Source organism: Geotrypetes seraphini, chromosome 15 (assembly GCF_902459505.1).
Source record: "Geotrypetes seraphini chromosome 15, aGeoSer1.1, whole genome shotgun sequence".
Classification (NCBI taxonomy): Eukaryota; Metazoa; Chordata; class Amphibia; order Gymnophiona; family Dermophiidae; genus Geotrypetes; species Geotrypetes seraphini.
This window is the reverse complement of record NC_047098.1, coordinates 20,253,894-20,270,578: the sequence shown is the minus strand read 5'-3', so window position 1 is coordinate 20,270,578 and position 16,685 is coordinate 20,253,894. Positions and strand designations below refer to the sequence as shown.

The following is a 16,685-nucleotide window of genomic DNA, read 5'->3' as shown; positions in this document are numbered from 1 at the left end:
ACCCTGCCTATCTCAACCCATTGCATTGCTTTCTCCCCAACACCCACTGACTAATCATCATTGGACCACTCCACAGGGTCCCCCCCACCCTCTGTTCCCGAGTGATCTGCTCTTCGCTCCAGGTCATAAGCCAAGCTCAATAATCACTTTGGGGTAAGACGCAGAGGTTGCATATGTTGTCCAGAGCTGAGTGTTGTTTAAGCAATGGCCACTTAGTGCAAATCATAGTGCTACTGTCTTTATTTATTCTTTGTGAATTTGTTTACACTTTTCTTTATGTAAATAAAATCTTTATTATTCCTAGTAGTTCCATTTTGTCAGTTTAATAGTAAATATAGATAAGGATGGTTTATGAGAGGTATGATTTTTATTGTACAAGTTCCAGAGTGCTATCAAAATATAGTATTGCAAATCTCTGCCTACACTGTTCCACAAGGGTCGATGTGTGAATTATTGCCTTACTCCTACATTTTAATTTAAATTGTAAACTTTTTGAATCACTAAGATCATATGATGTGCCACACAGCGTAACACCAAGGTCCACCATGTCTACAGCAATTTGTCCCCAACAGCAGCCAATCCAAGTCATAAGTCTCCCAAAAAACAGAGCTCTTCCTCCTTGTTCAACTCCTGGATCAGTGGTAGCTTTATTGGCCATGTACTGTAAAATTAGTAATGTGACTCTGGGCAAGTCACTTAACCCTTCATTTCCCCCCTATAAACGGCTTTGATTATGTAAACCACACAGAAAAAGTGGTATATCAAGTCCTACCCCTTTATCCCCTCTTTTAAATTCAGCTATGTTAACTGTCTCAGATCCATCTTCTGGCAACAAATGCCACAACTGTATTGAGTGAAAAATACTCTCAGCTTTGTTTTAAATGTACTGCCTATTAGTTTCATAGAGTATCCCCTAGTCAGTACAATTAAAAGGGTAGATTAGGGAATGACATGGGGACACATTTTTGTCTCATCCCGGCAAGTCCTTTTCTTGTCCCTCCCCATTCCTGCAAGCTCCATCCTCATCAGCACATGCCTCAAACACTTTAAAATCATAAGTTTTTGAAGCTTGTGCAGTTAAGGCAGAGCTTACAGAAATGGGGCAGGGGCAGCAACAAAACTCATGGGGACAGAATGGGGAAATTGAATTCCTGTGGGGGACAAATTTCTCCCCGTGTCATTGTTTAGGGTAGATAACACTTCTCTATGAACAGACCTCTCGCATACCTCCTCTTGGCTCTCTCTTCAAACTGAAGAATCTTAACTTCAGCCTTTCTTCTTAAGAGACTCACTCCATTCCCTTTCTCATTTTGACAATACTTCTCTGTATCTCTTCTAATTCTGTCCCACTTTTAAGTGGGACAGTGCAACCAGAGCTGCAGCCAGTATTCAAAGTATGGTTAGGCTGCAGCTCATCATACAGGCATTACAAGATTCTTTTTATTCTCCATTTTCTTTCTGAAAAACTCCTAATATTCTATTTCCTTTTTTGATCACTGGCATGCATATTGTCCAAAATAACTCCCATCCTTACATCTCTGTCTTTAGGGATGAGCTGGATCTTGCTGAAATCCAATATTCAATTCCTAGCTTAGAGTCAACTTCCATCCAGGCCTGCGGACTCAGTTGTCAACATACACAAGGGCCTGGGCCTGGCTTTGACCTAAAGCCTGACTGTGTGTTAGGATAAAGAGGAACAGTAAAATAAAGACAGCTTAGAAAAATCTCTCTTTACTAGATTACAGTGACTAACAGTTTGAGCCAGACAGATACCTTTAGTGTAATATCACGCAAGTATTTGGCAAAGGTCAGTAATAAAAATAATTTTCTTCATATTAAAATTAAAAAAAAATCCCCACAGAGAAAACACATTGGAAGAAAATCTGCACAACAGCTTTCCTGCTCTAGGTAGAATTTGGTTTTTAAAATCACCCCATATACATAGAAACCATCTTTTATTTACACTTGCAAATGTTCTTCCAAGTCCATGGCTTGTGGGCCCAAGTCTGAGCTCTCCAAATATAAATTTTTGGCTTAGAGATGCGAGTACTCAAACTGTCCTGTAAAACAACACTGTCGAGGCATGGTGCACCTACAGGATCCTTACTGGGATGGGTAAGACCCAAAGTTCCTCAGTGGCAGTGGTCAGCACAGCACACACGCTCAGTCATATTCTTCCTTGCTGCGCTTTCTTTCTGGATTGTCACCAGGCTCCTCCTTTCCTTGGATGAGCTCTAGATCTTCTGTATCATCTGTCTCCCCATCGGGATCCTCCTGCCATGTTGAAGAAGAGACATACAGCAGTCGGTACTCAGTAACAGAAAGCGGTACACAGCAGACAGTGACTAGAGAAACTGGGCCTCTCCCCCCTCTAGAAGACTGAGAGGGGACATGATTGAAACATTCAAGATATTGAAGGGAATTGACTTAGTAGAGAAAGAGAGACCGTTCACCCTCAAGGTAAAGAGAACAAGAGGGCACTCACTAAATTAGAGAAGAAAAGATTCCGTACAAACGTAAGGAAGTTCTTCTTCACCCAGAGTGGTAGAAATCTGGAACGCTCTTCGGAAGCTGTTATAGGGGAAAACACCCTTCAGGGATTCAAGACAAGGTTGGATAAGTTCCTACTGGAACAGAACATACGCAAGTAAGGCTAGACTCAAATTGGGCACTGGTCTTTGACCTAAGGGCCGCCGCGTGAGCGGACTGCTGGGCACGATGGACCACTGGTCTGACCCAGCCGTGGCAATTCTTATGTTCTTGTCCAATACACACCTCCTATTGCTCTCTGGGAGACATTTCTGGCTCAAAAGAAATAGCAAACAAAGTCTTTACATAATGAAGGTAATTTTCTAATAAATGCCTGGTTTAAAAGGGCAAATAAGCACTAACTTAAGGCGAAATTCTAAAGAAACATAAGAACCTATATGCCGTTATAAAATACGGGCATTAGCAGCAGAAACTGTGCCTATGCTACACATTTAGATTTAGGTATGCTTGTAAATTAATATAGTCTATAATCCATGCATACACTTATGAACTCTGCCCAAACGCCACCCTGTAAAGTATGAACCATCATATCAACATGTGTACCTCTATGCCAAGTGAAATTTTATAACAGCAAAATGACTTCATAAAAATATCCCCCCTCCCCCAAGGCTAATTTTGTACTAGATGCTCAGGCAACAGAGCAAGGGTGGGCAACCTTTATAAACAGAGGGCTGCAATATTTCATAATGTCGGAACCCTAAATGCTTTATGAGGGGCAGCTGAAAAGTTCTCAGTCCAGCCAACAAAGCTGGGGCAGTTTCCATCGAGGACCTTCTATGACAAATAAGTAAGAGCACATTTAACTAAAAATTATAAAAATAAACTGCTGGAGTGGCTATTTTGAAAATATTTAACATACATTGTTTATAATTGCCAAAACTCTGGCTTGGATAATTTTCTAAAAAAGAAGTCCATAGCCATTAATGAAATGGCTTGGGGAAATCCACTACTTATTCCTAGGATAACCAGCATAAAATCTGTTTTACTACTTGGGATCTAACTAGTGACTTGGGACCTGGATTGGTCACTGTTGGAAAGAAGACACTGGGTTTTGATGGATCTTTGCTCTGTCCCAGTATTGCAATTCTTATGTTCTTATGAATACTACAATAACTTCCCATACATGTGGAGGGGCATTTTTCAATAGGACATCTAAGTCAGAGTTTGGACATTTTGGGAAAGATGTCCAGAAATCCGTTAGAGAAAATGCCCATCTGCAGCATCCACTATCTCATCCTCAGAGATCCCACATTCCTGTCCTATGGTTTATTGAATTCAGTCTTTGTCTCCATCACCTCTACCGGGAGACTATTCCATACATCTATCACCCTTCCTGAGCCTATCACCTCTTAACTTCATTCACAGCTATTTTTTCACTTTTGCAGCAGGCCAGGCAGTGTTTACCTCCAAATATTCAAGTCACACTCAGGCAGCCTATTGTAAAACATCTGACCCCATGTCTTACAAAAACAGTGTCTGTCAGTCCTGGTTTTTTAAATGTCCCTTTGACAGTATTCTAGAATGTATTGATATGAAAATCTTGAAACAGACTTCTTTCTATTCCTAGGTTGTTGTTTTGGGTTTAAAAAAAAAAAAAAATATTTCCATCCTTTCTGGTGGATTGTGGAATTTTTATACCCCTCTCTGTCTATGAGAAATAGTAGCACCCTTATTGAAATGCATCATGAGGGTGAGGAGGAAGAGTGTGTCAGAAAACTACCTCCATGAACACGGTTACTTGGTCGCTGTGTTTCAGTAACAAATTCCAGAGCCTCCTGGGTGATTCGTTCCAGTGTTTAACTTCCCTCACCGTTAAAGTTCTTCACAACATCTAACCTAAGCCTGCTCATTTTTGGCCTATTCCCAGCTGCATAGGAACGCTCTTTTTTGTGTGTGTGTGTGTGTGTGTGAGAGAGGGAGGGGGGGAGGAACCAAGAGCTCTGCCCAGCAGGATCCTATAGCATGTCTCTCCAGCTCCTGACTTTCCAACCCACCTCCTCTCAGTTGATGTAATTTTAAGTCTTTGGGCAGCTGTCATGCAGCATCAACGAGCAGGCCTGCTTCGGAAGTATTCATTCTGCGGCAATGCTCATTGACACTACGCGGCGGCTGCCCAAAGACTGAAAATTACAGTGACTGGAAGGGAGGTTGGTGGGGGAGTAGAGCCGCCCATAACTGAGTTCTGACCACCAATCTTTGGGGAGGCCATGGTCCCTGTAGCCTCCCCCGTTCAGACGCTCATGGCCAACTGAGAGGGAGAACAATCACTGTCCTGTTTTAAAGCTCAACATTCCCAACTGAGTAAGATGTCTTACATTTTCCTGCTGAAGATCTTCCTCATACTCCAGTGGTCCACCTCCTGCTTTATCCGCAACAGTAGAATCCTATCAAGGTAGGAAGGACAGACTCAAGATGCTTGTGAAATACATTAGTTTAAAAACTTCTTTCACCACATTTTCAGCAATGGAATTAGAATTTTAAGAAAAAAAACATCAGCATTTAAATGAATACATATTATATATTCGGCATTACCAAATCCGTTTCTTCCCATATACAATTTAAAATTCTCATGCGCACAACACAATTTTTCAAGGGCTGGCACTGTATTTGCCCTCATTATTAGTTCCTTACAAACCTATCCATTACCTCTGCTCCTTGAACAATTTTCTTCCTCGTTTGCAATGAGCCTGATTAGATTTTACAAGACCAGTGGCGTAGCTAGACCTACTATGTTGGATGGACTTGTAGTTAATTCAGGTGGGTCCTTTCCCTCTGTCTTTTCCAAACCTCCAACCCCCTAAAGACTGGCATCTGACCATTCTTTGAATTCACCCATCTCTCCTTGGTGTACCTCAGCTGTCATCCAAGTGGTCACAGCAAATCATCTTTGCTGCCACAGGCTTCCCTCTGTCTTGTCCTGCCAGTCAGGAAAAAGGAAGTGATGTCAGCTAGGGTGGGACGTGACAAAGAGAAACCTGCGGGGGCTGGCACAGGTGGCCAAGATGAATTGCTGCAGCTGCTAGGATGCCTTTGAGGTACATCGGAGAGGGCCAGGGGATTTAGCGAGGAGTCAGAATCACACCTCCGTAGGTGCTTTAGTTTCAAGCTTATTAAAAAATTTTTATACCGCTCAATCAGACTGAGCGGTGTACAATAAAAAATACAGTTTGTGACAAAGATAGGATTTGCAGTTGACAATTAAAATATACATAACATATTCAGGCAAAGACAAACGGGAACAAATGGAAAAAAGGGTAGGAACTACAATATTTTAAGAAAAGAGTACAATTAGGGAGAAAACAACCGGGAAGGCTGCCTAATGCTACTGTGGGCGTGGCTAATGCCAGAAGTGGTGTTATGCAACCTAAAGCGCCTAGGGAGGCATGATTCACCTCATAAGTAGGCGCTGTAAATGAAGGCGAGGAACATCCTGGCTTACATTTTCAGCGCCCACCTTTGCCAGGGGCACGATTCTGTACCTGGTGCTGTCGTGGGACTGACATGTGGTCAGCAGCCACTTTAAGGCCTAACTGCTCATTTTTAGCAACAATAACCAGTTAAAATGCCACAGAAAATTAGTGGATTGCCCCATACAAGTAATTTAACCGGTCAATCGGCCGTTTCTGGCCTGTTAAATCGTTTTAAATATCGACCCGCTTTAATGCTTATGGCAGTATAGTAAGTATCAAATAAAATTTTTAAAAAGCAAATAAAAGCAACAGTTACATCAATACTCCCAGGTATGACATTGCAAGGTTGGACAATTTTTCCGTCTATTTTTGTGTGAGATTGACAGGTCTGTTCAGAGATTGTCCTTCACACTTTGTAAGAATGTATAATTCATATTGTTCTGTATATTTATTTATTTAAAAAATTTATATACCATTTAAAACTAAACGGTTTACATAATTTACATAAACAAAATTAAAATGGAGACAGATGATGGAACAATTATTTCTTTATAGTTTCCCACCCAGTTTTGTACCTATTGTGGGCCTTGTGTCCTTGTACTGTTGGATTTCTGTACACTCTGTTTTGCAATCTCTAATAAAAATATTATATATATTAAAAAATAATGTTACCAATGCAATGTTGCTCTAATAAAAATATAATTAGAAAATAAAAAGCAAAAGGTCAGAAATTACATTTCCCTTCCTGATTTTCTGTTCATCCTTGAGGCAGTTTGAAAGCTGAGCTATTACTGGGCTATTTATCATCAAAACTACAAACAATACAAAATACAGCCCTAAGACTCATCTACTCATTGAAAAAATATGACCACATCACAGAGGCATAACACGACTAACACTGGCTCCCAATACAAGCAAGAGTACACTTCAAATTCTATTGCCTACAAGGATCCTTAACGCCCCTTCCTTGTTAACCTCACCTTCCCCCCCAATGACCCCTCCCCCGCCCTACCACCCCCCAACTTCAACTTCGTTGTTCACAACTTTAATCAATTCTGGTATAGAATCGCCTGTAACTCTGTTTAATTGATGTGAACCGCCTAGAACACTTCCGGGTATGGCGGTATACAAAAATAAAGTTATTATTATTATTATTCAAAGCTATCAACGGAGACAGCCCAGCCTACTGGAACAAGCGACTAATTCAAGCCACCTCAACCAGACAGAAGAACCCACTCACTATTCACACACCCGCCAACCAAAAACGTCAAACGAAGAAAATTATATGACAACCTAATGGCCACCAGAGCAGCAAAACTAGACAGACAAATCACCAATCTGCTGTCTTCAACCACAGACTACAAAACCTTAAAAAAAAACAAAAAACCCCAAAAAACCCAAACTCTACCCTTCAAAAAAATACATAAAACCTATCTAACACGACCAGTTCCTTCCCAAGCTCCACCTACCACACAGTCTACTCCTATCAAATCTAAAATGTTCTAATTACCCAACACTTTACCTTAATTTCTCCAAATATTCTTTTCACTATATCCTTTAACCTTCATTGGAGTTCCATTCTCTCCCAGCTCTTGTAAACCGTGCCGAGCTCTACGATTGTGGAGAGGATGCGGTATACAAACCTAAGGTTTAGTTTAGTTAATTTCTCGACAATTCTTATGTAATCCACCTATATCTTGTAACTTCATGACAATTCTTATGTAATCCGCCTTGAACCGCAAGGTAATGGCGGAATAGAAATCACTAATGTAATGTAATGTAAAACTGATAACACCCCCCCCCCCCAAATGCAGCTTAATGTGATACAGGTATCTTGGACAAATATTTTATTTCACATTATTTATATTTCTGTGAGGCTCCTTGTAACTAACACCTTAATGGGACATTTTCTGAATTCAGATGATGTAGAGGGAGCATTTTTGATATGACACGGAAATCTGAGTTTAGACATTTTGGCGAAGGTGCACAAAAATCCAGTACCAAACATGCCCATCATCAAAACTGCAAAATGTCTATCTTGGTTTTTCCCAAAATGGATGTGTTTGTGCTCAGTGCATCTATCTTTTTGAACCATTTTCAAAGAAAACATTTCCTAAACAAAAAGGCACAAAACAAGCCATTGGGATATAGGATGGGGCCATGCTTCCTTAAAAAGGAGGAGCAGGACCAACTAAGCACCTTTCAGCAGCAAAGGAGCTGAAAAATGTTGCCAGAAGTTCCAGGACAGTTCAGAGTGCTGTATCATACGTCAGAGAAACTATGTGGGTAAAATTAGACCAAAGCCCACTTGCTACACAGATTTCTATCAATGGAGTGCTGTGATTGGTCACGGTTATCATGTGTCCAAATAGTAACATTACATTAATCATCCAGTCATGTCACTTAAGAAATGACCAGCTGTAGGGATTTTGTGTTAGCCACAACCAGTCATGGTCTATGACCTTCCTGGCGTGCCCCTGGTATTGCTAAAGACTATTCTGCCACATACCTTTGCCTCCTTGTTTTCTTCTCCCTTGAGCAATTTATGACTTCTGTCTGCTCCTCCCACCTTCTCTTCAAAGTCAGGTCTCTCCAGCTCAGCCTCCTCAAACTCATCTTCTCCCTGGTTATTGGGGTCCTGGGCTGGGTCAGCAGCAGCTGCCATCTTAAGCATTTAACAAAGAAAGAGAAAACCTTATCACCCTATCAGCACCTTTATGCGACACACAGCACAGAGAAAGAGAGAGAAGCACCCTCCTTAAGGCAAACTTCACACAGGGAACAGAAATAATTCTCATTCTTCTCAAACTTTACTCCAAAAACATTCTTTCTGAGTTCATGCTATTATGGAAAGAGCTTGGTCCATCAGGCCACGGAATGAAATTCTGAAGCTGTATGGCCTTACCTCTGGTTCCTGTGTAGCAGGATCCCTTGTAAGATGTGAATGTTCTTCTCCTTCAAGCCTTTCAATGCCTGCAGATAGAAGGGCCAGTTACATTTAGAGACTCCCAAGAGAGGAAGGTTATATCCTGAGTACTTCCAGACTTCTGCCACCCCATGTCTTTCTCAGGGCAAGAATCCACAGACAAAATCTGCTAAAGGCCTGTTGCTCTATAACAATGACATTTAGGTTACCCCAACACCCCAACTGCAACTGTAGATGCAGCTTAAGAGAAGGTGCATCATGAAGAGGCTGACCCTTCAGGTTAACATCATAAAAACACAGATTAGATATACTCTAGAGATAATAATGGAATCAACTTAGTAAAATTGTGGACTACTACTTCCAAAACTTTATTTATTTTAAAAATTTCTATACCGTCTAAACCTAGATGGTTTACAAAATATTACATACATAAATTTAAGATAAATTAAAAGACAAATAGACAGCAATAATTAAATCCTCAGGAAATCTTCAAATCAGAAGAAATCAGATTCTATAAAAAGGCATTTCAAACAGTTGCATTTTGAGTAATTTCCTAAATGTATCTCTTTCCACATATTTCCATATCTGCCCTACAAGTGAGTTCCAGTTTCACCCCTGCACAACAGAAAGACATTGTGCTGGTTTTGAAACCGTAGCGCTCCTTCCTTGGGCAAATTGCTCAAGAAGAATATAAAATAAAGAAGTTTTTTAAACAAGCAAAGGCGTTTTGAGTAAGGTGGGTGAGGATTAGAGGATAAATGAATGAAACTTGGAACCTGTCAAGTCTTGGCTAAAAGGTTGATTTACCAAATTCCCAAGCGGGTTTCTGAGATCCTCATTCTCCCTTTATCCACACTCCATACTTTGTATGGTGGGATCTCTTTGTATTATTAGAGAATTTCTCAGAGGGAATGATAAATCAGACACTGGTGAGAGTTAGGAGTTAAAAACAGCCTCATGAAAGGCTAGAGCAGTATTAACCAGCATCACACAGCAGTAAAGAATGCATATATTGTGCATTTTGACCTTTGAATAGTATATGAAGTATTATTGCTTTAAAATATCATAAGCAATAAGGACTGATGAAGAACTTTTACTAATTTTCAAAACTGGATTACATTAACATACATAGATTTTTAATACTTGCATTTCTTGGTTATTTGGGGGAACAATGTTATTATAGAAAAAAAAAAAAGAGCAAATAATGAAGGGTGTATAGGGAGAGGTATGGCCATAGGAAAAAGGAAACATTGATGCCCCTGTATAAGACTCTGGTGAGACCTCATTTAGAATATTGTGTGCAGTTCTGGAGATCGCACCTTCAAAAAAAGATATAAAAAGGATGGAGTTGATCCAGAGGAAAGCTACCAAAATGGTGTGTGGTCTTCATCATAAGGCGTATGGGAACAGACTTAAAGATCTCAATCTGTATACTTTGGACAAAATGCGAGAGAGGAGATATGATAGACACGTTTAAATACCTACGTAATGTAAATGCGAATGAGTTGAGTCTCCTTCATTTGAGGGCATAGGATGAAGTTAAGAGGCGATAGGCTCTGGAATAATCTAAGGAAATAGGTTTTTTTTTTTACAGAAAGGGTGGTAGATGCATGAAATAGTCTCCCGGAAGAGGTAGTGGAGACAGAGACTGTCTGAATTCAAGAAGCATGGGATAGGAATGTAGGATCTCTTAGAGTGAGGAAGAGATAATGGTTACTGTGGATGGACAGACTGGATCAAAATATTCTATAAAAATTAATTTTAGGAAAATAGTTTTGTTTAGTTGGTTTTGACAGAAATTCAAATTCTATATACTTTTCCAAGATAATAAAATATCAGGAATGTTAAAAATGAAATAAAAACACACAGGACAGACAAATCCAGGCACTGGAATGTTAACAGAGATGGTACAACACAATTACAATCTGCTTCTGATCTGCCGGAGGGGAGGGGTGCCAGCAGGTTAAGTTCAATGGAGTACAAAAATATGAAGCCAGGAGTGGTCCAACTCAATGCTTTATTTGGAGACCAGTAATGCAGTCAAACACAGGCAACTCCACTGTTTTCATAGGCTACACTGGAAAACAAATTTTTCCTTAAAAATTTTGCTTCCTTAAAACAAACTGGTGATTATAATAGACCCCTTCAAAAGAAATACAAATATAATTTCCCACTGACTTATCATGTAGGAATTTTGAGAAATATGATGGTATCTATAACATGTTTTAATGCACAAAGTTTCTGATATGCTGTAATAGTTTGCCGTGGCTAAAAGTGTTTTCCTGCTGATTTCCATTTGTACTCAGTGTCCGGTCTATCTTGTTGCAGTGTCCAACAACAGTCAACCAGAAACGATGGATTCCAGCTGTCCCGAGATCTTTTTTCCATAGTGGCAATGTCCTGGTGAAACCTTTCGCCACGTTCGTCACTTGACTGCACCAAGATTTGCAGGGAAGAAATCCAAGTGTGAATGTAGAAAGTGCATCTTCAGTGACATGTTGCACTTCATGGTGTTGTACGCGCTAAGAAGTTTGTCAACCAGTTGAATACAGTTTGGTGCTCTTTAACTGCGACATCCTTGAATGCTTTCCAGGCGATTCTCTCTGGCCCGACTAACAGATCTTCAAATCTCTCGTTGTTGATGACGTGTCTGATCTGTGGACCTACAAAAATGCCTTCCTTAATCTTGGCATCAGTTATTAATTATTAATTCCATTACCCTGAAAGTATAACTAGAAACTGTAAAAATGTACTTTTTTTTTGTTAAAATGGTTCGTGATACGTAATTTTAAACATGATTTTCAGGTTCAGCAGCCAAAAATCTGTAAGATACACCCAAAAGTGTTGAAGAAGCAAAAACTTTGCTGTCCAGTGCTATCGGTGCTGTATAGTAACCAAGAAAAAGTAACTAGTTACTGTACTCACGTAAAAGTTTTCTAAAGAAGCAAGTCAAGAAATTTTTATTTTCGTGATCAGCAGCCAAAAATCTGTAAGATACATCCGAAAGTGTTGAAGAAGCAAAAACTTTGCTGTCCAGTGCTATCAGTGCTGTATAGTAACTAAGAAAAACTAATTATTATACTCACGTAAAAGTTTTGTAAAGAAGAAGTCAAGGAATTTTTAAAGTAGTGAATGGGGAGGAGAGTAGAGAATGCAAAGGGCCTCTAGATGCATCCAAATATTCACCTGTGGCTACGCTACTGTTTGCAACTAGTCTGAAGACTTTCCCGTTTTATAACTCCTCTTCAAGAAATCTAGCCACTGCAATGATAATCCTCAGGAAGAAGCCACAGTTCCCTAAGTCTGACTAGTGAATACTGCCATGGGGGCTAAGAATGCCGTCTCCACAAGATCTTGGACTGGAGAGAACTGGGACATAGAAGACTTGAAACAGGCCCTTTGCAAGGCAGCATCTGGCACCCCCTGACATTTTAGTGACAGGCAGTTCCAGTTGTAAGAACCTAAGCAGTATCTTGTCTCAGAATCACAGGAAATCACCTATCAGATCCTACAGGGGAGAGCACTCCCAAAAGAGACACACTACAAAGTCAATCATTTTAATACATGTGTCCTCAAAAAGTTGTTCAAGCTTCTCTTAAACCCAGCTCTAGGATATCAACCTTGACCCCAACTCTGACACTACATGCACACTTCAGGTATTCATGAGATGGAGGCACTTCATAGTCATCTATTGTATGCAAGACTTTCACATGAATTTTCACTTAGGATATCACAAAAACCTGACAGGTTGGCTGTGTTCTAAGAACTGGACTGAGAACCACTACTACTGTATAAAGTGATTCCCATACTGCGAGGGGGGGGAACCATACAGCTTTGGAGGGAGGGAAAGGCATCTTGACTAGTAAGTTGAATACTGTCAGCGATACATCACGTTATCATCCCCATCATGTTTGGCATGGTGGCGACTTCACAACCAGCATTTAAATATTAGTGACCCAAGTCTACACAGAGTGGTTGGCAAGGCTCTGGTCATCTTTTTGGTCAGGATAGATCACAAGTGTTTTTTTACAGCCATCATTCACTGTGTTACTGTATTACAGCCAACTTCAGACCTCAAGAACCTCAGCCAGGTCTGATTTCCTGAGTAATCAGAAGATCCAAATTAACCCAACATTAAATGTTGATATCCTAAAAGCCATATCCAGTTGCAGGTTTCGAGGCCACTGCGATTCACAATAGCACTCTCCAGATCTAATTTCTCTACACCTAGTTTCCTCTGGCTCCTCCCTTTCGTTAATTTCCCTCCTTTATTGTCCTTAATACATATTGTAACCTTCCCTACCTTTCCTTTTACTTCTGTAAGTCCTATGATGTTGTTTATTTAGGTACTTGTGAACGTGCCTCCTCCCCCTGGCTTTACTTAGTAAACCGCTTAGATTTAACATTGTTTTATATGTGCGGTATATCAAATAAACTGAACTCGGATCCTAAGATTCAGTGCATTGAGGAAGCAGCAAAATGAACCAGGGCTTGACGTAATCAGAGAATCCTAAAGTGATGTATCACCGCACAAACTGTCTGGAAGATCTTACCCATCTCCCCGTCCTCACCATCTGCTCCGCGTTGGGCAGCTTCAGCCTGGACTTGGGTTTCTCTTCCTTGCTCGTGCTGCTCCCTTTTCTGATCTGGGTCATCTGGTGGCTCATGCAGCTGGTCCTCTCCTATCCTGATACTGGCTTTATTCACTACGTCCCGCCAGCTGCAGCCATAGTGAGAGAAAAATAAACAGCAAAGATGTTCACAGGATAAAACAGTAGTTAAGTGTTCCTTTTTACCTTCAAACTTTTCCCAGTTTTCAGAATTTTTTTAGCTGGTTTCACACATAGGCAGGAGATATAAGATTGCACATAAAGCACAGTTACTTACCGTAACAGGTGTTATCCAGGGACAGCAGGCTGCATTCTTGACTGATGGGTGACGGTACCGACGGAGCCCCGGTACGGACAATTTTAGAGTGATTGCACTCTAAGAACTTGGAAAGTTCTAGCAGGCCGCACCGCGCACGCGCGAGTGCCTTCCCGCCCGACGGAGGCGCGTGGTCCCCAGTTAGGATAAGCCAGCTAAGAAGCCAACACGGGGAGGTGGGTGGGACGCAAGAATATCTGCCTGCTGTCCCTGGATAACACCTGTTACGGTAAGTAACTGTGCTTTATCCCAGGACAAGCAGGCAGCATATTCTTGACTGATGGGTGACCTCCAAGCTAACAAAAAGAGGGATGGAGGGAAGGTTGGCCATTAGGAAAACAAATTTTGCAAAACAGATTGACCGAAGTGTCCATCCCGTCTGGAGAATGCATCCAGACAATAATGAGATGTAAAAGTATGAACTGAGGACCAAGTAACAGCCTTGCAGATTTCCTCAATAGGAGTGGATCGGAGGAAAGCCACAGATGCTGCCATAGCTCGAACTCTATGGGCTGAGACAGAACCTTCCAGTGTCAGTCCGGACTGAGCATAACAGAATGAAATGCACGCTGCAAGCCAATTTGACAACGTACTTTTAGAAACAGGACGTCCCAATTTATTCGGATCAAAGGACAGAAAGAGTTGGGGAGATGATCTGTGGGGCTTAGTACGCTCCATATAGTAAGCTAGAGCCCGTTTACAGTCCAAAGTATGCAGAGCCTGTACTCCAGAATGAGAGTGAGGTTTCGGAAAGAAGACAGGCAGAACAATGGATTGGTTGAGATGGAATTCAGAGACAACCTTCGGAAGAAACTTTGGATGGGTACGCAGAACCACCTTGTCATGATGAAAAACTGTAAAAGGTGGATCCGCAACTAGTGCATGTAGCTCACTGACCCTCCTGGCAGAGGTTAGGGCAATAAGAAAGACCACTTTCCAAGTGAGAAATTTGAATGGAGTCGTAGCAAGAGGTTCAAACGGAGGCTTCATTAAGGCGGAAAGAACCACATTGAGATCCCAGACTACAGGGGGTGCTTTAAGAGGTGGTTTCACATTGAAAAGACCCCGCATGAATCTGGACACCAAGGGATGAGCTGAGAGGAGTTTTCCATGGACTGGCTCATGAAAAGCAGCAATAGCACTGAGGTGGACTCTGATGGAAGTAGACTTGAGACCAGAGTCAGACAAAGAAAGAAGGTAATCCAACAAAGTCTCCACAGCAAGGGACGTAGGATTATGATGATGAAGAAGACACCAGGAAGAAAATCTTGTCCACTTCTGATGGTAACATTGCAGAGTGGCAGGTTTCCTGGAGGCATCCAGACAGAACGAACAGACTGAGACAAAAGAGTATCATTTGAAGTCAGCCCGAGAGATACCAGGCTGTCAGGTGCAGAGACTGGAGGTTGGGATGCAGAAGAGTCTCCTGATGCTGGGTAAGCAGAGAAGGAAATTGTGGAAGTAGAATAGGTTCCCTGGAACTGAATTGAAGTAGAAGGGAGAACCAATGTTGCCTGGGCCACCGTGGGGCAATCAGAATCATGGTGGCCTGTTCCCTCTTGAGCTTGAACAAGGTCCGGAGCATGAGAGGCAGAGGAGGGAAAGCATACAGGAAGAGATTGGACCAATCCAGGAGAAATGCATCCGCTGCCAGACGGTGAGGAGAGGAGAGTCTGGAGCAGAAGTGGGGCAGCTGATGATTGTGAGGAGCTGCAAAGAGGTTTATCTGAGGAGTGCCCCACTGAGTGAAGATGGACTGTAGAGTGAAAGGATCGAGTGTCCACTCGTGAGGCTGGAGAATTCTGCTGAGTTTGTCCGCTAAGGAATTCTGTTCTCCCTGAATGTAGATAGCTTTCAGGAATAGATGGTGATCTGTGGCCCAAGCCCAAATCCTCTGGGCTTCCTGGCACAAGAGGTGAGAGCCTGTCCCACTCTGCTTGTTGATGTAGTACATCGCAACTTGATTGTCTGTGCACAGCAGGAGGATCTGAGGAAAGAGAAGATGTTGGAAGGCCTTGAGAGCATAAAACATCGCTCTGAGTTCCAGGAAATTGATGTGATGTTTCATTTCCTGGGCTGTCCAAAGGCCTTGAGTTTGGAATTCGTTCAAAAGAGCTCCCCAGGCATAAGGGGAGGCGTCGGTGGTGATGACAAGTCGATGAGGAGGTAGATGGAACAAAAGACCTCTGGAGAGATTTGAGGATATCAACCACCATTGTAGAGACTGACGAAGAGATGATGTCACAGATATGTGTCGTGAGCAAGGATCCGTCGCTTGGGACCACTGGGTCGCTAGGGTCCATTGAGGAGTGCGCAGGTGGAGACGTGCGAAGGGTGTGACATGAACTGTGGAGGCCATGTGACCCAAGAGTATCATCATTTGCTTGGCAGAGATGAAACGTTGAGGAAGCACCTGCTGACACAGATATTGGAATGTGTGAAGACGGTTGGACGGCAGAAATGCTTTCATGAGGACTGTGTCCAGCACCGCTCCAATGAATTGAAGTCTCTGAGTGGGGATAATATGAGATTTGGGTAGATTGATCTCGAACCCCAGAATTTGTAGAAACAGGATGGTCTGGTTGGTGGCCTGGAGTACTGTCTGAGAAGAATTGGCCTTTATCAACCAATCGTCCAGGTAAGGAAACACCTGAAGGTGGTGGGAGCGTAAAAAGGCAGCCACCACAATCAGACATTTGGTGAACACTCTTGGAGAGGAGGCAAGACCGAAGGGTAGCACCTTGTATTGGTAATGACAATGGTTGATCATGAAGCGGAGGTACTGTCTGGAGGCCAGATTGACCGGTATGTGAGTGTATGCTTCTTTGAGATCTAGGGAACATAGCCAGTCGCCTTGATTGAGAAGAGGATAA

The 16,685-nt window shown here is 41.9% G+C and overlaps 1 protein-coding gene across 7 annotated transcripts in view; it reads right to left on the bottom strand.

Moving 5' to 3' along the window:
* Positions 1 to 356: 356 nt before the first annotated feature.
* The window catches only part of LOC117349356 (Golgi integral membrane protein 4-like), a 45,558-nt gene continuing 29,229 nt past the window's right edge, over positions 357 to 16,685 (bottom strand). For 6 of the 7 annotated variants that reach the window (XM_033922713.1, XM_033922718.1, XM_033922716.1 and 3 more), the window contains 5 exons: positions 13,440 to 13,606; positions 8,866 to 8,933; positions 8,470 to 8,625; positions 4,866 to 4,934; positions 357 to 2,274 (listed from right to left, as the gene is read on the bottom strand). In XM_033922713.1, coding sequence (XP_033778604.1) covers positions 2,164 to 2,274; positions 4,866 to 4,934; positions 8,470 to 8,625; positions 8,866 to 8,933; positions 13,440 to 13,606 — 571 coding nt within the window. In that variant the 3' untranslated portion in view covers positions 357 to 2,163. The remainder of the gene's footprint in view (positions 2,275 to 4,865; positions 4,935 to 8,469; positions 8,626 to 8,865; positions 8,934 to 13,439; positions 13,607 to 16,685) is intronic. The other variant, XM_033922715.1, reaches the window with a different exon arrangement.